A 26,524-nucleotide genomic window follows, 5' to 3' on the forward strand; every position below is an offset into this window, starting at 1 on the left:
CAGAGCCCGCATCCGCCACCTGGCGTGATGCACCAGTAGGATGCAGGAGGCCATCAGCCCCAGAAGCCGCAGCGTCAACCTGACCGAAACCCGGGATAACGGCTGAAAGATGGGAATCAGAGCCTGAATATCCCGGACCCGCCGTTCCGGGGGATAAACCCGAAACTGCGCAGAGTCAAGAACCGCTCCGATGAAAAGGAGCTTTTGAGAGGGACACAGGTGTGATTTCGGCACATTGATGGAAAACCCCAGCTCGTGCAGGAGGTCTGCTGTCATCTGAAGGTGGTGGACGACTGTCTGGGGCGAGCCCGCCTTCAACAACCAGTCGTCGAGGTAGGGGAAGACTGAAACCCCTAACCGGCGCAGATGAGCTGCGACCACCGCCATCACTTTCGTGAACACCCGTGGGGCGCTGGTAAGGCCGAAGGGGAGCACGATAAACTGAAAGTGCTCGTGGCCTACCGTGAACCGCAGGTAACGCCGGTGGGCCGGCAGGACGGGGATGTGAAAATACGCATCCTGCAAGTCCAACGCTACCATCCAGTCTTGTGGGTCTAGAGCAGCCAAGACCTGAGCCAAAGTCAACATCTTGAACTTCTCCTTCCGGAGGAAGCCGTTGACGTTCCGTAGGTCCAAGATAGGACGCAGGCCTCCTTTGTCCTTCTTGGGCACCAGAAAGTAGTGGGAGTAGCAACCACACCCTACTTCTGGCCCAGGAACGCGCTCGATGGCCCCCTTGGCCAAGAGGGCCGTAACTTCCTCCTGCAGAAGTGTCAAGTGGTCCCCCGACACACGGTGGTTCTGCGGTGGCATGGCTGGAGGAGTGGACTCGAAGGGGAGGGCGTAGCCCCTTCGAACGAGCTGCAGCACCCACCTGTCCGATGTTATCGCGCGCCAGCGGGAGTGGTGATGGCGAACCCTGCCACCCACTGGCGTCACGTGAGCCCGAAAGCTCGGACTAGGAAGGCTTGGATGCAGCAGCGGGGGAGGCGTGGACTGACCTCGCCGCTGGCCTCTACCGCCACCACGGCGGAAACCACGGCCGCCACCGCGCTGGGGAGCGTTCTGCGGCGCGTGGCTGGCAGCACGTGTGGGACCGCCCCTCCCTTGGCCACGAAAGGGGCGAAACGAACCCGTCTGCTGGCGCTGGGTCGAAAGACCCAAGGACTTGGCCGTGACCCTGGAGTCCTTGAAGCGCTCCAGCGCGTGGTCCGCTTTGTCACCAAACAGGCGACTGCCATCAAATGGCATGTCCATGAGTGTATTTTGGACGTCTGGCGAGAAGTTGGCAGATCTCAGCCAAGCATGGCGACGAATCGCCACCGTCGTGGACATAGCCCGTCCCAGCGAGTCGGTCGTGTCCAGACCACAACGGATCGAGTACCGCGCCGCATCCCGGCCTTCAACGAAGGCCCGGGTGAGCTTGTCCCGCACTTCCTGGGGGCATTGCGGCAAACACTCCTCGACCGTATCCCACAGGGAGTGGGTGTAGCGGCCCAAGAGGCACGCGGTATTACAAGACCGCAGTCCAGCGCTCAAAGAGGAAAAGACCTTTTTACCAAATTGGTCATACCGCTTTGATTCCCGATCGGGCGGAGCCGACGGGAACGCGGACTGCGAAGTGGAGGCCTGGATCACCAGACTCTCCGGGGAGGGATGGGTGGATAGGAAGGCAGGGTCGTCCGAGCACGGACGGTGACGCCTGGCAACGTTCCGGTCAACCGGTGCACCGGAAGCGGGCCTGGACCAGGTGCCCAAAAGGACATCCGTCAGGGCCTCATTAAACGGCAGCAGAGGCTCCTGGGGGCATGACTGCGGTTTAAACACTTCGGTCAGAATGTTCGGCTTGACCTTCGCGACAGGGAGCTCAAGGCTCAAGGCCTTGGCAGCCCTCATCAGGACCACCGAATAGGCAGCACCTGCCTCAGACGCCACAGGGGTCGGGGAGACAAACCCAGGGTTGGGCGACTCGTCCAGACCACTGGCATCACCCAGATCACCTACCCAGTCCACATCGTACTGGCAGGCACGGGATAAAGGGTCCTCAGACCCCTCCCAACCCTCTCCATACTCGTCCTCATCGCCGTATTCTGGATCGACGATATAGACCTCGGGGTCAATGGGCCCCATCGGCGCCGGATCCGGCGTCGGACGACGCCGGTCCGACTCCGCGTCAGGAGTCAGAGGGGAAATGGGGGTGGCGCCGCGTGGCGTCGGCGCCCCGACGCCGGCCGGAACCGACGGCGGAGTCGCTGCACCGCGCGGAGGCGGTACCACGGGTTGGCCCAAAGGAACCGACGCCGGAGAGGCCGGTAGACCAGCCGGCGACGAACCTGAGGGGCCCAGCGGCGCCGAGGCCGGAGCCACCGGCGGCGTCGAGGCAGGAGCACCCGAACCGCTCGGGCCCCCAGACGGGACTGACGGGCCCGCAGGCGCCGTAGGCCCCGCCGGAGGAGACCTCGCCCTCATAGCGATGAGGAAGGCCTCGATCTCCTCACGCGACGCGCCTTCCCCAGGGACCGACGGGTATGGGGCAGACGGCGTCGGCAACCCACGCGGGGCCGCGGGGGTGGGGCCACCCGAGCCCCCGGCCGCATCACGCGGGAGTCGGGGGTACGATGACGACGCCCCGACTTCTTACGCTTACCTGACGAACCGGAGGAATGGTGGCGACTCCCGGAGCGCTCATGGCGGCTCCGCGATCGTTCCTTCGACCGCTCCCTCGACCTCCGACCGGACCGGGACCGCTCTCGACGCGGGGCCGACACACGGAGCTCGAGAAGCTTGCGGGACCGCTCCCGCCTAGCTTTACCAGTCAAGGCCCGACAGTCGACGCAGGACTCCACGTCGTGGTCCGCGCCCAGACACCGGAGGCAGAGTCGATGGTGGTCGGTGACCGACATCAGGCGGTCGCACTCGTCGCAACCCTTGAAACCGGGCATCCTACCGGCACCGTAGAAGATTAAGTAGTTAACAATAAACTTGGTCAAAAGACCGGAGTACTGCTCTTCGGATCTGCGCTAACTGGCGCGGAAAAAAGAAGAACTGACGTCAGCGCGCGGAGGCGGCGTCTATATACTCCAGCGACGTCATCACGGCGCACGACGCCGACGACGCGGAGCCGCAGGGGACGCCTGCAGACGACGCCAACCGACGCGCAGGGGTACTGCTACGCAAAAGTTTCCGGATCCAGACTGACGCCTGGGGATATTCTAAGGTAAGGAATCTAATACTAACCTGTTTCTTTCAGATCAGATATTTTGTGGAAGTGTTGGTAAATTATATATTATTCTGCTGTGTCTTGTATCCAACTATGCAAAAAATTACACCACCTACACAGTTTGTGCAATTACCGGGTGAACCACAGTAAGATGGAAAGAATGGTTCAGAGCTTTTAATGCATATTTAGAGGTAATTGATGGTTTAAAATTCAGACCACAAAGAAAATAATTGATTTTTGGACATTCATTAGGCATGGAAGGTCAAAATATTTTTGAGCATTTACCAAAAGCAAGTGGTGATGAATCTGGGGAGGAACTAGATGAATATGAAGAAGCAGTTTAGCAAGATTTTACAGTCACATTTTGATAAACAACCTAATTTGATTATCAAAATGCACAAATTCTTTTCACGTGAAAAAACAGAAGCATTGATATGTATGTTGCTCCTCTATGAGTTTTAGCAGCTAAGTGCGAATTTGGTGCTTTTACAGATGAGTTCATTAGAGATAAACTAGTTATCAGATGTTTTTACAAAACAAAGCGTTTGCTTACTCACAAAAACCCATCTCTCAGGGAAACTCTTGACATAGATAACAGCATTCAAGATTCCAAAGAATACTCAAAATAGATATATAAAACTTCATCTGACACTTTTAGTTTTTTAAACCAAGAAACACATTTATATGTGAAAAGTAATAACCAGCAAAAACACAAAATATTGAATGAACAAATATATGTTTTAAATGTGGTTCAAAATCAAATGCTGCGTCTTTAAAACAATGTTCGGCTGTGGGGAAAGAATGCAGCAAATGTGGGGTTAAAAATCACTTTGCACAAGTTTGTAGAGCTAAAAAAGTAGGTAAAGTGAAGATTAATTCTGTGGAAGAAGAAGAGTTAGATTACATGAGTAGTGACATGAGCACCATGGTTCTATGAAATAAAGTACATGAGAAAGACGTACCTTTTTGCAAAGATCCGGATGAGAAATTTTTAACTAATGGATTCAAGATTCCTCTACTTACAGATTCAAGTTAAAAAATAACAATTTTTTTTTTTAAAAACCTATATCGGACTATAATCTTTTGCAAGATCTTTTTCCTCCAGATGTTAATCCAGGAAGGCACAATGGGAAAAAATAGATTTGGAAGGTTATTTTGAGTCTTCAATACAATTCAAGAACAGCATGGTTGTGGGGAAAATCTATGTCTGCTGCGGGCACAGACATTTTAGGATTGCATCATCAAGGATGTTAGGATCTTCAGTTGAGGCCAGGGTGCTCTCCACAAATATTGTGTGTGGGTGGAGAAAATATATACAATTGCAAGTGTTATCCTAGAACTTTGCAAAGATCTATTAACAGAACAATTAGGTAATGTTAATAATCTTGCACACCACATTAAGTTGAAGGAAGGAGTCATGCCTGTGAAACACAAGATTCGAAGTATACCTTTAATTTTTAGGAAAGAGTTATCAACAATGTTGGAGGGTTTGTGTAAAGAAGGGGTTTTAGAGCCTCCTAAATCCTCACTGTGGTTATCCCTAATTCTTATTGCTTACAAGAACAACAAGGAATTGCAAATGTGCATAGACGCTGAAATAAGGCTCCATGGATTGATGGGCATCCTCTTCCCAAATAATGGACTCATTGTCTGGAGCATATGTATTTTCAAAGCTGGACATGCAGTGTGAATATCATCAGCTTCTCCTTAGTGAAGATTCCAAGCACGTAACTTATTTTGTCACTCTAGATTAAGTTTTCCAATTCCATAGAGCACCTTTCGGTCTGACATCAGCAGCTGCTACTTTCCAGAGGATGATGGAAGATGTATTGGTTGGTATTCCTGGTGTGTTAATTTTCCAGGATGACATTTTAGCTCATGGTAAAGAGGAGTGCGAACATAATGTCAGACTTAATAAAGTCTTTAAAGCTAAGGCTGCATGGGGTCTGAAATGAAGGCAAGAAGAATGTGCATTTGGAGTTACAAAAGTTGACTATTTGTGGCATGTATTATCTTTCAAAGGAATTTCACCTACACTAGGTTTGTTAAAGGCCATAGAAGAAGTCGCTACGTCCAAGGATCGAGATGAACTTCGTGCATTTATGGGCATGTGTCAATATTATTCCAAGTTTGTTGAAACTTTTCCAACGGTGGCTGAACCACTACTGAAATTATTAAAAAAGAATATAACATTTGTGTGGTTTGTGGCACAGCAGGCAGATTTTAGTTTTATAAAACAGAAACTGAGCTATGCTCTGTTATTGACTCCTTTCTTGCCTTGGGTGAAGACATGCATTACAGTAGTTAGCAGTAATGTTGGACTTGGTGGAATTCACGCAAGAGTGTGCGGGCATGGAATGCACCATAGCATTTGCATTGCATACTTTGAAACCTCAGGAAAGAGTATATTCTATAATTGAACGAGAGATGTTAGCTTGCACTTGGGCTGTGAATAAAGTTATGTGCTATATTTGGGGTTTAAATTATTTTACATTCATAATGGATCATAAACCCTTGATTCCTATACTTGATGGTTTCAATGTTAACACCAGTAAGGCTACTGTTAGAATGGTTAGACCTTATTCGAGACTCTGAGAACATCATTTTGACATAGTACACATTCCAGGTGGCAAGAACGAGAAAGCTGATTGGTTTTCAAAACTACTGATGTCTTTGGAGTCTGTTAAGTATGAACAGGTGTTAGAACAGGAACACGATGAAGACACAGAATGTGTAGTAGCTAGTATTTGTTAGTCAGAAGTAGGCTGTGTTTCTCAACAAGAATGGGCTGATTAAATGGAAAAGGACAATCTTTTGAAGGATGTAAAAAAATACTTGACTTCTGAGGGAGAAAAACATACCGCTTATGTTGCAAAGTTATTGGAAAGTCCAAGATGAATTATCAGTAGAAGGAATGTTTTTGTTCCGTGGAGAAAAGCTTATACCTTCCAGAAATGTAAGAGATAAGTTGCTTGTATTAAGCCATGAGGGACATTTGGGCATGACTTCTAACAAAAAAGGTGGAGAGTTGTGTACTGGCGACTTAGCATGGACAGGGATGTTGAATATTGGGGGTCCAGATGTGGTAATTGTCCAAACAATGACAAAGGGTTGAAAACAAGAGTGCAACCTTTGACACCAGCGGATACTCCAACTAAGGTATGGGAAAGAATAGCCATTGATTTTATTGTGTCATTTGATTATCTACCTGTTCAGCAACGCTTTGTGATTGTTCTTGTTGACTGTATCTAAATGGTTGGAGGTCAGGTTTGTCAGGGAAACTGACAAAAGAAATGTGGCATTTCAAACTAATAGCAAACTGGCTAGTTTCAGAAATCTTGAAACCATATTTTAATGGTCTGCCATTTAAAATACATATATATGCATATATATTGCAAGGAAACGGTCTAAAATACAAATTTCCCATACAGAAACGTCCAATCCAGTTTGCAGAGAGGGGAACTCTGAATTGATATTATAGGAAATGGCTGCGTGACAAAGGGCTGAGACTGGGATTGGGCGTAGCAACCCACTCTCAAGCTTCTTACCAGCTTCATTTTCAACGCAACTAAGGACCGGCTTAAGTCACCCTTTATCAGGGATCTTCCAGTAGAAGCTCTTTCATTCTTTGGATGTAAAGAACTCAGCCTAACCCTTTGGTTAAGGTCTTCCCCCAGGTTTTCCTGAGCTATTGTAATATCTATTAATAGCTTGCCTGGGCAACCCTAAACCTAATATTACATCTTACTGCTTTTTACAGAAAGCCATAGCAATTTGGAAGAAAATGGTATGAAATTAACTGTACCTTAAAAGAAACAGCAATAGAAACCTTAGCGGAAATTACTGCAGTACCTGAAAAGCTTCAAGAAATGTCATATTTGTTTACATTGTGCTCATAAAAGATTGTAATTCAAACTACCTCTGCAATTTGCTTGTCTTTCTGAAGCTCCTTTAGTTGGCTGTGGTGCTGAGAAGCTTTTGCAATAAAATCATCTTCCAAACTGCGGACTTTTGATTTGACATTGTTCAGAATTTGCTCCAAGTCAACTGCACGCTGCTCCTGTCGAGTGGCCCGCCCCTGCTGCTGACGTAAATCTTCCCTGCCCAAACAAAGGTAAGACATCATATTAACAGCACAGGTGTGAGGGCAATACAACCATTAATTTAACAGGATTATATCCATCTTCTTCAACATTATGCAATAACCCATTATCTCTGTTTAGTGCTAGGATTATCTGTGCGCCCCATCTTTGTTACTTAGCCCAATAATTCTATTTCCCTGCGTTTTCTTTCAAAAATAGCCGGAGCGCCCTCACAACTACTTTCCCAATTACCCCACCACCAATCTGGCATATAATGTGTCATTCGGGTTACACAAAGGGCCTGCAGGTGAAATAATCCAATTTAACAGCACCAAAGTAGAAAATTGCCATGCACGAAGCCCCGTTGTAAAGAGAACAAAGGGGACTTTAAATAACAAAATAAAGACGGTGAGATGATGTAAAAAAACAAGTACCATCAATAGTAAAAAAAAAAAAAAAAAAAAAAAGGGAATATCATGAACAGAACTGAAAAAAAGCCGGCACAAACAGGCAGAAAAGGAAAAGGCCACTGATCTCTCTGTAGCAGCAATCAAAAGAGTCGGTATCCAAGGAGGTGAATGCCCTGGCCCCACTGCTTTACATCACAGTCTCCTTTATGACATCTTACCTTGAGAATCCGGAGTTAAAGGAGAAGTTCCATATAATATCGCTTGTTAGCTCTACAATGACAATTCAGATTTTGTTTCACGAGCCAGGTGGAAAATCCCCAGTCGCCGAATGGCACTTTTAGTTTACCAAGTGATTGGGAAACGCCACCACCTGGTGTCCAGAACCGGCAATGGTGCAGGTCAGATTAAATAAAAAAAATAAAAAATAAAAAAAAGAACTTGGTGGCATAGATTTTTAGGTCTGTGTTTTGGCAATACATATTTCAAAAAGACCTCTTGCTTAAAATATATATATATATATATATAGACCGGGCTTTGGGTCCGTCTGCTCAACTATTAGCGTTCTTGGACTAGTTTCTTTAGGCCATTGGCTTGAGATTTTGGCAATTAAGTCTTGCTTCAGCCCAGTGGAGTTATCACCCATCACCGAACGCTATTGTCTAGTTAGATGCATCCTTCCATCACCACTGGGATGCTTGTAATGAGGCCACACGTAGATATCGGGTAAGTGAAATGTGGTTTATTAGACACGTAGTAAGCATAAGAAGCGGGCCAATCAGCTTGCATCCGTGCAGACTGGCTCCAACCATCAACTGCCATCGAGCAGAATGTCACAGCCAGAATGCCTGGATGCAACCAAAAGCCGCCGCACCCACACATGTACCATCTATTTGAACACATAAGGTAAAAAAAAGTAAGGAGATGCAATAAAGGGAACAACATTCCCCCTCCGATAAAAAACCAAAATAAATTGAAGACATGCACTGAGCATCAGTGCAGCAATGAGCAACTATATAAACATGCGCCTAACATAAGGCAGAAATTCAATAGCAATGATCAACTATATAAACATGAGCCCAACATGAGGCACAAACGCAACAATAACAAATCCCACAAAACATTCAAACAAAGAAATACATGAGATGCATTTTTCCTTTGCCTAAAAAATTATTTATCCTTAAACTTCAAATTCCTGTAGATAAGTAGGTTTCTTGGATACCCTCTCACTTCTGTTAGTGATGACATTGTTACAATTGTTCTCATTCTGACAGCGCACAGGATTTACCACCTTCTTATTAACCTCAGAAGTTGTAGACAGACCAGAAGAAGACCGAGAGGTTGATGGATTTGACAGATTATGTTGAGCAATAGACAGAGCATTATCAAGTTCAGAAACATCACCTTCCTGTGGTATTCCAATAGGAAATAAAGTATCCCCTGGCACTCGTAACGTCCTCATTATAATATTTTTGTGGAAATCCTGAAGGATAACCAAATTCCTTTTGGACCACCAATGCCCAACCACTAACTGAATAGATGTGCATGCAACCGTACTCACTTTAAATGGACCATTATAATGGAAATCAACTTTTGATTTTCTAGATTTCATGTTTAACATGACCCAACTATCAACACCAATTTTAATGTTTCTAAGGCAATGAGTCTGACCATGGAACTGTTTAATTTTGCTCTGTGCCCCTTCCACTCTCAACCTGAGTTCATCATAAGCTACCTGTTCTTGAACACCTCTTAACTGTGCTTTTCCATTGAACCAAGTAGGCAATAAACCTGTGCACTGATTCCTACCCCTCAGTAATGAAATGGGGATACTCCAGTAAAAGTATGGTGCATGTTGGGATGCCCATAGCTTATTTCTTAACGTTTCCTCCACATCCAACCCACAGGTAATAGCGGTTTCTATTCCCTCTTTAAGCAGCCTATTAACCCTCTCAACAGCTCCATTGGCACTGGGACTATAAAGCGCCACTGTATAACGTTTAAAACGTTTGTTTTTAAGAAAAAATAAAAAGAAATCAGAAATTAATTGTATGCAATTCTCCGTAACCAACTCTATAGGGTTGTCTTCTAAATCAAAGATCTTACTTACAAAATCAATGGCCACCTGAGTGCTGATCTCACGTACAAATTCATAATAAACCCATTAGGTAAAATAATCGATCAGAACCACCATATATTTAGATCCATCCAGCAACTGAGTAATGGGTCCAGAAAAGTCTAATGCTAACTTGCTCCATGGACAGTCTGAAAAAGTAGTGGGTACCAAAGGATATTCTTTTGTCTTCACTGTTTGTTAGAATGCAAGCATTCCTCACACGTATCCATAAAACCTGCTTGTCCATATAGGGCCACCAAAAAGGACGTCTTAAAATGTTCTCAGTAGATGTAGTTCCCAAATAACCAGAGAATGTGCCAAACCAATCATTTTGGACTACAGGTTATCCAGAGGATCAAATGTACTCACTCGGAGTAAAATTCCTGAATTTTATAGGGAGCTGAGATGCCATTTGTCCATAACAATGTAAGTGCTTAAGCAGTGGCCATCCCTTGCTGACATAAGCAAACACTTTCACCAACTTAACATCTTCCACAAATGCTTTGTTCCACTCCTCTTTACTGATGGTTCCCTGACGAACTTTAGCAACATCAATAGCAGCCACTACACACTCAAAATCAAAATTGCCAAAGTCATCCACTTTTCCCTTGGGAGGTAATCTCAACAAACAATCAGCAGGGATATTTGTTCCCCCTGGTATGCATCTTATCTCAAAGTTGTATTCTTGTAATTTTTACAGAATTCGAATAAGTTGATGAAGCTGCAGACCAACCTTTCTCACCAAGTAGATACAATAATGGCGTATGATCTGTACTCAGGATAAATTTAGTACCCCAAACACTTTTCTATGACCCATGCACATGCTAATGCTTCCCTCACTATAGTGCTGTGTCTTTTTTCCACTTCTTAGAGTACTCTCGAAACAAAAACAATAGTGTGTTCCTCAATGCCCACCCTTTGGCAAAGAACAGCGCCTAGACCTACAGCACTAGCATCAGCGGATATAATATTTATGGAACCACTGACAAAAGTCTTCAATGCTAGCACCTTGGCCAGTATTCTTTTGATTTCATCAAAAACGGGTTTTTGGCCATTTTCCCACACATTCTTTTTTCTTCAACAGTTTTTTTAAAGGTTCTCTAAGAGCTGCATAGCCACTCCCAAACCTGCCATAATATTCGCTCTGGCCTATAAATGACTTGAGTTCATCCTTACTTTGTGGGCACAGTAGATTCCTTAAAGCCTTGATTAAATCATCCTTGGGTTTCACATTGTATGACGTTATACAGTGACCCAAATATTCAACACAATTGGTTAAGGATTTGCATTTATCTCATGACCCCATCATGCCATGGTCACGAAGAATGTACAAAACCTTGTTTAGAATACAATCGTGTTGTTCAATGTTTTTAGAAACAAATCTAAATATCGTCCTAGAAGGCTTGTATTGCAGAAACCCCCTTAAACAAACAATACATCAGGTTCTGGCATACACTAGCAGGGGACACAAGTCCAAACTGTAAACACACATATTTAAATGCTCCAAATGGAGTAATAAATGTGGTTAAAACTAGAAATTATTTTTCAAAGGCACCTGATAAGCGCCTCGAGGTCTACATAGGTGAAATACTTCACTCCGCCTAAAGCCGTCAATAACACATGAATTTTGGGTAGGGGAAGGCAGTCCGCTACAATGTTCATATTTAATGAACATAAATCTGCACATAGACGAATACTCCATTTTTTTTCTTGGCTATTACCACAGCACTGACCCTTTCAGCCACATTTACAGGCTCAATAATTCTATCCACAACCAATTGATCCAAACGCTTTCTCGACTCTTCCCTGATACACGAAGGTACATCACATATCTTGTATCACACTCTGTTTCAAAATAATCTCACTCTCGAACCCTTTCACCACACCTATTTGGTCTTCACAAACATGTGGGTATTTGTTTATAATAGTCTCCACATCACAAACCTTGACCTCTAAGTCCTCCAACAAAATGGGAACACTCGTACCAGGCCTTAACACCATACCCAATCTTCCTTTGTCAATCCATCTCAAGATATCTTTGCCTTTCACAGCAAGCATCCTATATCGAAAATGCAATTGCTCCTCAAAATTCCCGGTGTTCCAATGTATGTGTCCCAGTAGGCCACAGCTCAATGTCCACAACATTGAGTTGCATATTCTTTCACAAAGTTCTGAATGTTCCCTCAGATAACATTGTCACAGGTGAAACAGAATCCACCGTACTATTCTCCTTAACACTTCCTACTCTCACATCTCAGTATGGTCAATTCTTACTAGCCATTTCACCAGCATCCATCTTCACACCCACAGTCTTATTAGTAGCAATATTACTGACTTTCAATCTACCTTTCAATACTGCTCTCTTTCTTGTTGCTCAATCTCAGAAATACAACTTACCTTCACACCGCTGCACATACTCTTACACTCCTTCATAAAGTGAACTACCGTGTCACATTTAAAGGCACTTTTTGCCCTTAGCTAGAAACCTTACATTGTTACCTATATGATGACGTGTGCCACATCTAAAACAAGCTACCCCACAGAAAAAACATTTCTGGCCCTACCCGCACCCTGCTTGTTGACCAAGCTAACATTTACATTTTCAGTCTTCTCAGGTTGAACTGCATTTTCCAATATTTTAACAGACTTAACTGAAAGTTCTAGCTCTTTTGCTATTTTTATCATTTGGTCAAAAGTAGGATTAGTACAGCGCAGTAAGTGCCCTTGTGTATTTTTTTATATGGCAATTCAAAACAATTTGATCCCTAATATAATATACATTGCATTGAGTTGGGTTGCTGCTTTGCAAAGTTTTTCTTACAGGCACACATCACAGGGATTCTCCACCGACTGCATCCCAAAGTCTGAGTTAGACTCCATGATGCTACACACCGACCTACCCCCACCTTTATGAGGCCACAGGTCAAACCACCATGTTTTAATCCCCCCTCTGGGTGGTTAAGGCCATTTCCTGGAATGTGAAAGGTCTCTTGGACTATATCAAGAGATCAGCGGTGTTTCACTATGTCAAAAGATTTATGCGGTCCTCCACCTGGAGACACACCTCTTGGGAACGAACTGTTCTTTCCTTGGCTGGTTGAGTCTTTCATGCTGTCTTCTCTAGGGACACAAGAGAAGTTGCGGTTTTCCTACACAGGAGGTTTCCACTAATGGTAACCTGCTGTCACATAGACCCCCAGGGCAGATATGCGGGGACAGAAGGATGCCTGGAGGCCAGGTACTATAATTTTATTTCATGCTATATCCCCCAGCAACTCCTACGCTCCACCCTACGACCACTCCAGACCCTGGTGATGGCCCTTCCCCCAGGGACAATCTTGTTCGGCAGCAACTTAAGTGCAGTCCTGGACACCACCCAAGATATGTTGGATATTCCACGTATGCGCAGGGTGGCGCTTTGCATGTCCGAATTCATGGGCAAACTCCATAGGCCTCTGCGATGCCTGGCATTCGTGGAACCCCTTTTGAAGTTCCTACACTCAGATGCCTGTGGCCCACAAAACAGGATCCAGAATGGACCTCTTTTGGCTCTCGACCTACCACTGCAATCCGTTCAGTTCTTGCCATGAGCATATCTGATCATGCACCCCTCCTCCTGGAATGGGGCTCCTGGCCACACTCCCTTCCTTGGATGTGGAGATTCAGTCCATGGCATTTGACGGATCAGAAGTGTGCAGACTTTGAGGAATAAGAGCTACAGGCCTTCTTCCAGGCTAACCATGGCTCAGTGGCCTCGACTCAAGACTTTGTGGGTGGTGAGCAAACCTACCCTGCGGGGCCTGCTCAAAGAGTGAGGAAAAAGAAACTGCAGCAGCTGCGGCAGGTGGCAGAACTAGAGAAACAGAGCCTTATTCTCGAACATCGGGTTGGAGGTTCAGGTTTGGAAGACAACAAACGCCAATTGGTGATGACGCAATCCAGATTGTGCCAGATATCCCTAGAGGAGGTGAAGCAGTGCTGGAGAAATCTGACCCAGCGGGTGTATAAATCCGGGAATAAATCCAGTAAACTACTGTACTGGCTGGTGAGTCGTGAAGTCTCCAATAGGACTGTGCCCACAGTGCCAGGAGCTACCTGTGATCGCATTATTTTATCAAGACATTTACATGGCACATCGGACACACTCATGAGAGGGAGAGAACCCCCCACCTTGGAGACATCCCTCTGCCCTCTATTCGAAACTCTCTGGCTCAAGCGTTGGACCAGCCTCTAATGGCTGAGGAAATAGGGCTTTATATTTCTGATCTGAAATACGGGAGGACCTCCGGCCCTCAACGGGCTCCCCTTCTAATTCTTCAAACAGTACCACACCCATTTGATACCGCACCTGTTGGCCCTCTACACAGGTGCGGGCGAAATGTGGCTCCTTTGCCCCAGATCTTGACAATACCACTATTCTGGTCCTTCCCAAAGCAGACCTGCCTGTCTAACGTTTTTCCTCCTACCAGCCAATATCCCTTATTAACACAAGACATTAAAATCTTCGCAAGGGTTCTGGTGATTAGTCTGAGCCGGACGCCGTCTTACCTAATTCATCCCTACCAATGCAGGTTTATGGTGGGCAGGAGCACCTGGCACTGCATCCGCAAATGGCCCGCTCACAATTAGACCACCTGAGTTACCCTTTGGCCTTCCTCCTTGTTGATTTCCAGAAGGCATTCAACACGGTCGCTTGGACGTTCCTGGCAGCTGTGCTCCAATGAGCCAGCTTTGGACCCACCTTTCACGGACTTGTAGGTCTCCTTTCCAACACCCCCACTGCCCAGGTCTGTGTCAAAGGTGTTCTGTGTCAACCCTTTCCTATCCACGGAGGCACCCATCAGGGCTGTCCTCTAGCCTACCTGCTGTTTGCCCTCACAATTGATCCCTTGGCATGCCTGATAGGGTACAGTGCTCGGCTTCGGGTATGGCAGTGGGAGGGTGGTGTAGAGTACTGCATTGCTCTGTATGCGGACGATGTCCTGCTCTTCCTGGGCAACCCACAGTCCTCAGGCCCTAGATGCGTTGAAATCTTCTGTCATTCTGGGAAGGCCTTCAGCTTGCGAATTAACACAGGTAAATCCCTCTTGGTGGTAGTGGACGGGGAGGCCGCAGGCCAGCACTGGTGCCCTGAGGTACCGATACGACGCAACTCCTTTCAGTACCTTGTTATTCACATCTCCTGCTTCCTGGATCTAGCCTGATCCCTTAATTTTCACCCCGTGCATTGGCTTTGGGTAGGGACCTGCCTAGGTTGGATTGTCTGTCGCTAAATCCATTGGGGGCACATTGCAGTTTTTAAAATTATGTGCCTCCATCGATATCTCTATATTCTGTCCAATATCTCCACCAGATCCCTCGGACGTTGTTTCAATCCCTGACCTCGAAAATGATGGCCTATTTTGGGTGGGAGGGCAATGCCATGTGGCCTATACCTCCACGTAAAAGTCCTCATTCGATGGTGGCCTTTGCATGCCAGATATTTACAGCAATAACCTTGCTGCGCAACTGGTCCTGGTCAATGAGTGGTTTATGGGGTGAGGGGGTGGGATGATCCGGCCCACCGGCTTGAGCTGCAGCTTTTAGGTCTCGATGACCTTCTTGGCCAGCTTTAGGACAACCAGATACCTTCATCAACACCCTCCTCCACCCGGGTGGCATTGCTTTACTGGAGAACAGCGTTACATTTCATCACCTGGAATCGCCGCCTTACGGACATGACACTGCTGTCACAGGACACCTGGCTCAGGCAGGTGTCTGGTCTTTTGAGATTCACCCAGTGGGAACGCATAGGGATCACATACTTGGGAAACGTCCGCCAAGGAGGGACGATGTCCTTTCTGTCAATACAAAATCCGTACAGTCTCTCCCTCACACAGTTCTTTCGGTATCTGCTGCTGCATCATGCCTTGTTGGTCCACCTCCAAGTAGATGCCCAGATCCCCAAATACAGTCCCCTTGAAGACGATCTGATGATGGGAAGACTGGGTAAAGGGGCTATATCAACGATCTATCACTCCCTGTTGATCAATGACCCAGACCACTATCCTCTTCTCCGATAGAGGTGGAAGGGCAGTGTGGGTGACTTGATGATGACGAATGGGGGGAGGCATGCTTGGCCCCTCGGGAGCCTTGAGGCTTCGGATGATCCAAATCAACTATCTCCGTGCAAAATATCTGACCACTCCCACCCCCCAACGGATGCAGCAGATGGGCCACCTGCGCAAGATGCTCTTTCCCGGTCGCTGACTTTTTTCATTTGGCCTGGTCCTTCCTGGCCTTATCTTTCTGGGACGGCCCTGCTAGGTCTCCTAGAGATAATTGGGGTAGAGGATTTTTTGTGGGAGTGGTATCCCGAGTGGCCAAAAGGGACATTGCCCATACCTGGAAACTGCTAGAGACCCCCTCTCTTGCGATATGGAGAAAGGGAGTTGACGAGTGTGCATCCCAGGACAAACCAACAAATGAGGCAAGAGGCTGCCCTCACAAACATGGCAAGGTAGGACATAGAATTGATTACACAACAATGGAGAAACCCAGCACCGTAGGGCCTGGGTAAGATATGTTGCAGAACAAAATTGGTCCCAACGGAAATGATAAAAATTGGAAAATCATTTGTATGCAAGAAAAATCACTTTATATTCTTACCCACCCTTCATCTACTCATGAGCACTTTATCAAGCACTTGCCTTTTAACTCACCTTGGAGCAACTGTGTTCTACAGTATAGTGTATAATTTAAATTGTATGGCGTTAAAATTCAATGCAAATTGCAAATTCATTCCGTCTGAATATACTTTGTTTTTTTCTTGGGTACAAATGACTTTCCAATTTTAATAAGTTCCATTGGGACCAATTTTGTTCTGGGACATTTAAATAATTATGACTGTGATTGTGTAATGGTTTCCTCTGACTCAGACGTGGTAATTCTACCCTCTTATTGGTGAATGTTACCCTGTAATATTAAACCTAATTAAATGTGGATAATAAAAAATATAGCCGAGTTCATAAGTGAAATAACAATTGACAGCATGATAAAGAGTTCTCAAGAAGATATTTGTATGGGAAGGCATTCAAACTTTTTTACTATAGACAATGGCACACCGATGATCCAGGAGATTAATTAATTTTTCATACAGAAAGGTGTGAAACAATGTAAACCAACTGTTTATAATGGCAAATAATAGATTGGAATTGTGGAAAAAGCTATCTATTTAACCAAAGAAGTCATACAAATGGCTGTGAGAAGTAGATTGGATGTAGAAAATACAGTCTGTGAAGCTTGTTCATGTGTGAACAGAGGATGAAAGAAATAAAACGTCAAAGCAAATTAATCACTTTCTGGTTGAAGCACCTGTCAGCTTACAGGATAAGTTGCAGGAAGGAGATTGGGTAAAGGTTTTTACGAAAAGAATAAGTGGTGGTCTTTCTAAGTTTAGAGGCGCTTACAAAATTGTGGGTGTAAGGGGAAATCATGTAAAATTGAACAGTGGTCAGAGGTGGAATCGAAGAAGAGTGGCTATCATAAAGGGGCCCTAGTCTAGAGGGTCTCACAGAAATGTATGATGTCAAATATTGTATTACTGCCATAACGATGACAGATAAGTACTCTGTGAATGGGTGAAGAGTGGAAGGGTTGAGTGAAGTCTCTAAAGGATCTGGTGAAGGCAGACCAGTTTCTATTGGAAGCAGATAAGTAAAAGTTACTTACCTTCGGTAACGCTATATCTGGTAGAGAACACATGAGCAGACAAAAAGAGAAAGCAAAGGCGCAAGAGCCAGACAATGTCTGTTTGCTTTGCCGGCTATCTGTGGCAACATTATCCGTTTATCCTTCGTTGATGGTTCTATCCAATTTCTTCCCACATATAATGTCATTTCTCTTGTTCTTAATATGTTCAATTAATTGTATTTTCAATTTCTTACGTTGTGACAATACAAGTACTATGTATAGTTGTAGAAAGAGAAAAGAGGGATGTGTTGTAAAGTACGTCACTTGCTGAATGTCAAGTCAACTGCATTCCAGTAAGATCACAGAATGAGGTTCTAACCAGTCAGTTGGCTGCTTCTGGCTGGCAGGAAAGACCTTCACCTGTATAGTCTGAGGATAAGAAATAAACCATTTGCTGAAACTTAAATTGGTACGTGCCACTACTTTATGACCCAAACAGGGAAAAGAAATGGTAATACCATAGAAACTGCTTTAGATCTGGTAAAAAAAGCACGCAAATGTCTTCAGAAAAAGGTTTCTTCTACGTTAAAGTGAGAACAATAGAATTCGAATGTCACTTGCAGGTTTAACCCCTTCCGTGCTCCAGTCGGAGCACTCCCTCCAGTGCTGCCGTCGGCCAACGAAGCCCCGCCCACCCTTTAGAACGCCCGCACCGCGGCGGAAAAAACGCCACGGTTAAGGCGTTAAAGGCACAGAATCCTTTAATAAATTATGAGGAAAGTCCACTGCCTGGATTGAAAAAACTGAATGTGTGAGAGACATCCAAAACATGGCCCCATTTCTGAGCGAGGAAGAGTACTGCCTCCTCAAACTAGCAGTGGATCAGCCCACTTCAGCCAATAGATAATTTCAATGTGAGTGATGGAATTCTGTTCTTTCACAAGAGCACATCCACACTCAAAGCAGATCCCTTAAGTGCTATGGATTTATATGGCAATGTGTGTGTTTTTTTAAATCAAAAATGTGTTTGCTTCTAGCCATTGTTTTTTTTAATGGATGATGTCTCCTACAATAAAGATTAGAAAAATACATACAAAACAAGTACTGAGAAAACCCAAAGGGTGCCAGTCAACACGAGACACACTGATTTTGCAATGTTTGTTTTTATCAGTAGCCGAAAAATAATGATTATGTCTACGAATGTTTGTGCTATAAAGAGAGAATGTAAATGCCAGCATTTGTAAAGCGCACAGCTACCTCTGACGGAGGTGTCCTGGCACTGGGGGTCGTCGGGAAGATTAAGCAAGCTATTACCCAGAGTCACATGGTGCTGGGCTAACCAGCCGCTGGAGCCGGGGATCGAACCATGAACCCTGTGGTCCAGAGTCAGGCACCCTGGCCGCTGCGCCACACCTCTTCCAGAATGAATTGTAGGTCTGTTGAACAGCAGGAGCCATGATTAAGAGGAGTTTTACACAACTGGGTATGAGGCAAAAGGGGAGAGACATATTGGTCCCCTTAAGAAAAGGGTACTGGGGAGGTATAGGGGTGTGGTTAAGGAGAGTGTTGATTAAGTGACGTTGTTCCAAAGCAACAGCTACGGTATGCCTGGGAAGGGAGGTGGGGTTTGGCACGCTATTTGTTGCTCCACCCTCCCGTCAGGAAGTTGAAGGTGCAATCAGTGTTGCATCACCATCAACTCACTGTTATTTGTAGTTCTCTTAACAAGTGGAATAGGTTATAACAGACAAACACCTTTCTACAGAAACCACTGCAGAGAAAAACTGGAACAAAAATTACTATTAAAAAAAAACTGCATGAAAAAGTTTTTCCACAGAAAAATAAATTTAAATTGCTACAACGAGTAACAAACCAATCAAAAAGTAGTTCCTTTGTGGTTAGAAACTAAATATGAATTGTAGGGTTTACGGCAGATACTAAGGGATTAGTAGATGTTAGTGGAATGGATAATGTTTAGATCACGCATTAGGGTAAGTGCCATTTTACAGTGAAATTTACAGTAAGACTGTCGGATTAGGATAGGAGGTAGCAGTTACTTTTAGAATTCAGTTTAGAGCTGGTTAAAGGTAATGGATGGCAGAGCTCATTTTACAGTCAGTGTTAGGGATGGGGTACGGGTAAAATTAGAAGAGGATTTTATTATTTACATTTTCACTAGAAATGAATTTGTTGTAGCACTTTTGTTTTAGGAGTTCCTTCTATGTCAATTAAAAATGTGCGCTTGTCTAATTATTTCTCTTTAAAAGGATTTTGATGTATGGGAATTCACATTATACCACAAATCCCTCAATGATGAGCTAGCTAGAATTAGGTAGAACCATTTAATCAGAATTTGAAACACTGAAAGTTGTGCTTGCCTTAACAGAGATAGAAAGGGTAACGACTCTGATAAACACAGAGGTGAAGCTGCTAACTTAGTCAGTTGAACCTAGGCTCAACCCACTGCTCTTTTCTTCAACTGTGTCAATATCTGCAGTCATTTGAATCTCATCTGCTGTATTGTGCTTGACAACAGTGTCTTCTATTGACTTGCAATAAATTGCCTGGTGCTTTCGTTGCAGATAGCATAGCAGAAAATTAAATTGCTTACTTGAGCTGCGTGTTCGACTGCACAAGTCCATGGATCAATGCCTGCTGTCTCTCAGTATCTTCTATTAAAGATTTAAGTGCAGACCTAATCTGCATCGAAGATTGCTTGTCCAAGACTGCTACATCTGCAGGTAAAAAAAGGAATTTAAGCAAGTTCCTGAAAACGTTAACACTGCAACAAAAATGCACGTCTGAAAATACGAAGCAAAATAAAAAGGATATGAAGGACTATTGATTTTATTTCAGCTGCAAGTGAATACAAAAAATAGGCACGTAAATGCTATATGCTATACATTCAAAGCACATGAATCTAGTAAACAATTATATTAAAATTGTATTAATTAAAATGTAAAAAAAAAATGTATTGTTAGTCATATCAGATTCAAAGCTACTTAAACAATAAGACCAACGATGATAACTATTGAATTAACCATCACAAAAGGTAATTTTCTTTCATCTGTTGAAGAAAAACATGATCCTAGTTGTAACAAAATCAAATGATCAAATATGTACGTCCAAAATAGGTTCCCGAGGTCTAAACTTTGAGTATATATATTTTTTTGTAACCAATTTTATTGATTTTGAAGGAAGTAAAGAAAAATACAAGCCAACAATACTGCATCTCAGGCATTGGTGCAACATATGAAGTCCATCACAGAGTACAAGTATGTTTGAGGTGATCTCTTTCCCTACGGTAGAACAGTGGAACACAACGAAGGCGAAGCTGGTCATTAGTCCAGCACGCCCAGCCATTTGCCCCAGATTTTCCAGTGTTTGGCCAAGCAACCCCTGGCCTCAAACAGCGGCTGCTCCTGCACAGCACACCAATCCACCCCCAGTGCCATTTAGCCAAAAAGGACGGGGTGGGGTTCCTCCATGCAGCTGCTATGTCACGCTTGGCCACCACCAGCGCCGTACCCAGGAATGCCTTGTCCGCCCTGGACCCATCCAACCCGTCAGTAATGCCTAGAAGGATGTACAAGTGGTTGTGTAGCACCTCCCATCCCAATACTTTTGCAAGTTCCGCCTCCAAGGCGGTCCAGTAGGGGGCAATATGGGAGCATGACCAAACCATGTGGAAGAAATCCGCTGGATCCGAGCCACACCTTGGACCATCCAGCGCAGGGATCAGGCCCGCTCTGTGGAGGCGACTGGGGGGCGAGGTAGGAGGCGTGCAGGTAGTAAAGCTGAACCGAGCGGAGCCTGGCCGAAGCAGTGATAGTTCGGGTGCCATTATCGCATCTCTCCAATCCTCGTCCTCCAGCGGGCACAGCCATGTCTCCCACCTGAGCCTCACATGCCCGAGAGATGCAGGACCATTATTAGTTAGGGAGCGATAAATATGGGAGACCCCACCTTTTCCGAGGTTGCCCATCATGACCTGAGCCTAGAGGGGGCTGTGTTCTGGTAGCGAAGTCCCAGGCTTGATGTGTATGTCTGGGGCATGGCAGACCTGCAAATATCTGTAGAATTGAGAGGGATGAAGTGCGTACTTGGATTGCAAGTCAGAAAAGGAGCGAATATGATCGCCAGTCCATATGTCCCCCAATTGTGAGATACCTATAAAGGTCCCAGCATTGAAAGCCCGCTAATGCCCCACCTCTCTTTGTGTGTGTTGCAGGGAAGCGCACCAGGCCGAGAAAACAGCACGGGTCACCGTAGGGAGATCCCTAGGGATAGGGGAACCATATTGCATGGCTTGGACGTGGGAGACGCCCAGATCGTTGAGTTCGAGTCTGTAGGCCGGGACGGACCAACCCCCGTTGAACCAATCATGGACCACTAGAAGGCGGGTCGCCAAATAGTACAGGTAGAGATTCAGGAGTCCCTTGCAGCCATCAAAGGGAGGGATTTGACACGCGCAGGGCCATTCGGGGGCGTCGACCATTCCATAGGAATTTTGTGACAAGACTATCCAGGCCTCGAAACCAAGAGCAGGGAATATGATGCGGAATATTCTGGACAACGTGGAGAAACCGAGGGAGAATCATCATTTTAAATAGGGCTATTCGCCCCAGTGGATTTAGAGGTAAGAGCCCCCATTTCAACAGGTCCGGCTTGATTTTAGTGACTAAAGGGGAGCAGAGCAACCCATATCCCCAGGTATTTGAATGGCTGCCGGCGGATAGGAATAGTGGACTGCCAATCAAAACAGTCTCTGGACAAGTGCAGGGGGACTCGTGTGGACTTGGATGGATTCAGCCACAGACCAGAGGTTTGTTCGAAAGCGCGCAAGAGTTGCATGCAACGTGGGCCAGAATGGACTGGGTCAGAGAGAAACAACAGGACATCGTCCGCATAGAGCGATATCCTGTCCTCGTTGGAGACCCCCCAGCGCAAACCCCGGATCTGAGTGTTGGCACAAATCAAGTTGGCCAGGGGCTCCATGGCCAGGGCAAAAAGAAGGGGTGAGAGGGGACACCCCTGTCGTGTCCCTCTGCCTAAAGGAAAGGTATCGGAGAGGACCCCCATTACCAATCACCATTGAAGATACCATTCGCCTCATGAACTCAATCCACTCTGGCTCACCTTCTGACCCCTGTCCCCACTACATCTTCAACAAAGCTGACTCCATCATCGCTCCCCAACTCCGCGATGTCATCAACTGCTCCTTCAACTCCGCCACCTTTCCAGAAATATGGAAACACGCCGAACTCAGCGCCCTTCTGAAAAAACCAACTGCAGACCCATCAGAACTGAAAAACTACCGACCCATTTCCCTCCTCCCTTTCCCGGCCAAAGTCATCGAGAAAGCCGTCAACAGCCAACTCGCAGCCTTCCTTGAATCCAACAACTCCCTGGATCCCTCACAGAACGGCTTTCGAGCCAAACACAGCACCGAAACCGCCCTCATTGCGGCGACCGACGACATCCGAGCACTCCTGGACAACGGTGAAACAGTGGCCCTCATTCTACTCGACCTCTCCGCCGCCTTCGACACTGTCTGTCACAACACCCTCATACAACGCCTCAACAACATCGGCATACAAGGAAAAGCCTTGGACTGGATCATCTCGTTCCTAGCCGGGAGAACCCAGAGAGTCTGACTCCCCCCTTTCTACTCAGAGTCCACCGAAGTCATCTGCGGCGTACCTCAAGGCTCCTCACTCAGTCCCACCCTCTTCAACGTCTACATGAGTCCCCTCGCCTCCATCGCACGTCAACACAACCTCAACATCATCTCCTACGCCGACGACACCCAGCTAATCCTTTCCCTCACCAAAGACCCCAACACCGCCAAAAACAACCTTCACGAAGGTATGAAAGAAGTAGCCGAATGGATGAAACAGAGCCGCTTAAAACTCAACTCAGACAAAACGGAGGTGCTCATCCTTGGATCCTCCCCCTCAGCTTGGGACGACTCCTGGTGGCCTTCCGCTTTGGGATCAGCGCCCACACCCACAGACCATGCACGTAACCTTGGCTTCATTCTAGACTCCTCTCTCTCAATGTCCAGACAAGTCAACGCCGTATCGTCCTCCTGCTTCAACATCCTTCGCATTCTCAAAAAGATCTTCCGCTGGATCCCCCTCGAAACAAGAAAGACTGTCACCCATGCACTGGTCACGAGTCGACTGGACTATGGCAACACACTCTACGCCGGAATTACAACAAAATTGCAGAAAAAGCTCCAGCGCATCCAAAACGCATCAGCGAGACTCATATTAGACATCCCGCGCCAAGAGCTCATCACCGGTCACTTAAAAAACCTCCACTGGCTTCCCGTCAACAAAAGAATTACTTTCCGCCTTCTTACCCACGCACACAAGGCCCTTTATAATCTAGGACCCGAATGCCTCAACACTTGACTGTCCTTCTACTATCCCACCCGCCAACTAAGATCATCCAATCAAGCCCTCGCCGCAGTCCCGCGCATCCGAAAAACCACCATGGGTGGCAGATCCTTCTCCTTCCTGGCTGCCAAGACCTGGAACTCACTCCCCACCCACCTCCGCCTTACTCAGAATCACATCTCCTTCAGAAAAGAACTGAAAACTTGGCTATTCGATAAACAGTGAACCCCTCCCTCTAGCGCCTTGAGACCCTCTGGGTGAGTAGTGCGCTTAATAAATGCCTGAACTTGAACTTGAACATTAACTTGTACCCGTGCGGCCGGTTTGGAGTACAGCACCTGTGCGATATGACAGAACTTGGGGCCCAGGCCCAGAACCCTCAGGACATCCCCAAGGTAGCCCAAATTGACAGAGTCAATGGCTTTCTAGAAGTCGACTAAGAGAAGTGCCAAGTATGGGGTGAGGATGTGCCGGTTAGCCAAAGCCACGTGGAGGTGCCGAAGGCAGTGCCGGGTGCCTCGCGCTGGCATAAACCCGCACTGGTCTGGGTGGACCAATGGCTCATGGTAGGGTTGTAGGCGCTTGGCGAGTATTGTGGCAAAAATGTTGACCTCCGTGTTAATCAGGGAGATGAGGCAATAGTCCGCACAGTGCAGAGAGGGCGGATACATCTTAGGAATGAGGATTATGGTGGCTGCGTCCGTCTCTGAGGGGAAGGAGCCTTTTTCGATAGCTTCTTTGTACAGTGCAGCCAAGTGAGGAGTGAGAACGTCTCTGTAGGCGGAATAATATTCCTGTGGGTAACCGTCCGGGCCTGGAGTCTTGCCAGCTGCGACCAGCGAAATGGCTCCCTGTATGTCTTTGTGAAAGATCGGACCCTCCAGCCCATCGGACTCGACTGCTGATAGTGCGGGAAGGTGGAAACCTTCTCGGCCGATTAAGTCAGCCACGGAGGATTCAGGACTACGGGAGGTGTAGAGTTGGGAGTAGTAGTTCAGCGAAGGTGTGGGCTATGGCTCGAGGAGCACGGTGGATGTGACCGGTTGAGTCACGGATCTCGGAAATGATCCGAGATGCAAATGATACACTTTTAGGCAGCATGCATTGCAGTAGTTTTTTTTTTTTTAGATATAAAGATTATATCTATACATTTACAATTTAGTGATTTACCTAGAGCAACAAGTTTTTGGGTAAAGTGATGAATTTGAGGAAGAACCATGGTCTCTGGGCTCCAAGATCAGCAACTTAGCCACTGGGCCATGGCGTAGTCTCTGGAACCCATGTCGAATGAAGCATTTGTGGGTATGAAGTTAAATAACAAGAGTCCCCATGGAGTCAATCGCAATATTCCACCCTTTTTTTTGGTCACCTCAAAAATATCAAATACACAAAAGGTGATGGAAGGAATCCCTGCAAATATCCTAGCCACTGGGTTTACTTGTGTTCACTTTTGGAACTGCATTCAGTTGCTGCCTGTATAAGGAGCTACTGTGGTATGGATGCTGTGTGGTGGCGGGCAAGAGAGAGGAGGACCCTGCAGCATCAGAGCTCCGAGATTACCATATATCTTGATTTAACCATGACGATGCAAGAGGCTGGGTGAAAGTCCATGGAGAGCGGTTGACTTCGAAGCTGGGGAACCGTGTTAGAGTCTCGGCAGAGATGCTCAACAAACTGTGATTCTTGGCAAAACACTTAATTTCCCCATACCTACCAAAATGAATGTGTCCGTCTGTAACACAACTGGTGTTCGTGTAAAGCACCCGGTATCTTTGGGTCAAGTTCGCGCTATACAAAACTCACCCCCCCCCCCCAAAAAAAAAGCTTCTGTGCTCAAAAGACATAAGATACAGTACCCAGCCAAGCTGCATGTTAAGTATGGTGGAAAGCAGAGGGTCTTGATGGACTAAACAAGCCATACCGACATTTGAAAAATAATTTCCAGGGATAAGAGCCAAGATGACCGGACAGAACTCCCAAAAACAGAGTTGTATTGAGAGAGTAATATGAATCAAGTGACGTGGAATGATACCTCAGGACTCCAGCACAAGGTCTGGAGACTGGACAGTATGTTACACCGAAGGTGGCCTGGTAAAAGGATGAACATGCATATTATTGAGCTCATTCTCAGACTTCACATGCTGGGGGAAAACAGTTTGAACACACCTAGGTACAACTTCCTCAGGGCCAGAGCAATTTCAGTTAGTTAATTAGGCAATGTTCACTGATCAATCAATCAATTAATCATTTGTAGAGCACACTACTCACCCGTGAGGGGCTCAAGGCGCTAGGAGGGAGTGTGGGGGGGAGGGAGGGGGAGTGATGCTACTGCTCAAACAACTAGGTCTTGAGAAGTCTTCTGAAGGACAGCAGGTCCTGGGTCTGTCGTAGGTGGATGGGGAGGGTGTTCCATGTCTTGGCGGCGAGGTGGGAGAATGATCTGCAGCCGGTGGTCGTTCGGTGGATGCATGGAACGGTGGGGAGGGCAAAGTCAGCGGAGCGGAGCTGGTGGCTCGGGGTGTGGAAGGCAAGTTGTTTGTTGAGGTATGCTGGTCCGGCGTTGTGGAGTGTTTTGTGAGCGTGGGTGAGGAGCTTGAAGGTGAGCCTCTTGTTGACGGGGAGCC

At 46.2% G+C, this 26,524-nt stretch overlaps 1 protein-coding gene across 2 annotated transcripts in view; it reads right to left on the bottom strand.

Annotated features, from left to right (window-relative positions):
- Positions 1–26,524, bottom strand: part of CEP70 (centrosomal protein 70) — a 505,009-nt gene that overhangs the window by 405,790 nt on the left and 72,695 nt on the right. For both annotated transcript variants that reach the window (XM_078682403.1, XM_078682404.1), the window contains exons 5-6: positions 20,108–20,231; positions 7,140–7,320 (exon numbers count right to left, since the gene is read on the bottom strand). In XM_078682403.1, the coding sequence (XP_078538529.1) occupies positions 7,140–7,320; positions 20,108–20,231 (305 nt within the window). The remainder of the gene's footprint in view (positions 1–7,139; positions 7,321–20,107; positions 20,232–26,524) is intronic.

This window comes from Lissotriton helveticus, chromosome 3_1, assembly GCF_964261635.1.
Source record: "Lissotriton helveticus chromosome 3_1, aLisHel1.1, whole genome shotgun sequence".
Taxonomy (NCBI): domain Eukaryota; kingdom Metazoa; phylum Chordata; class Amphibia; order Caudata; family Salamandridae; genus Lissotriton; species Lissotriton helveticus.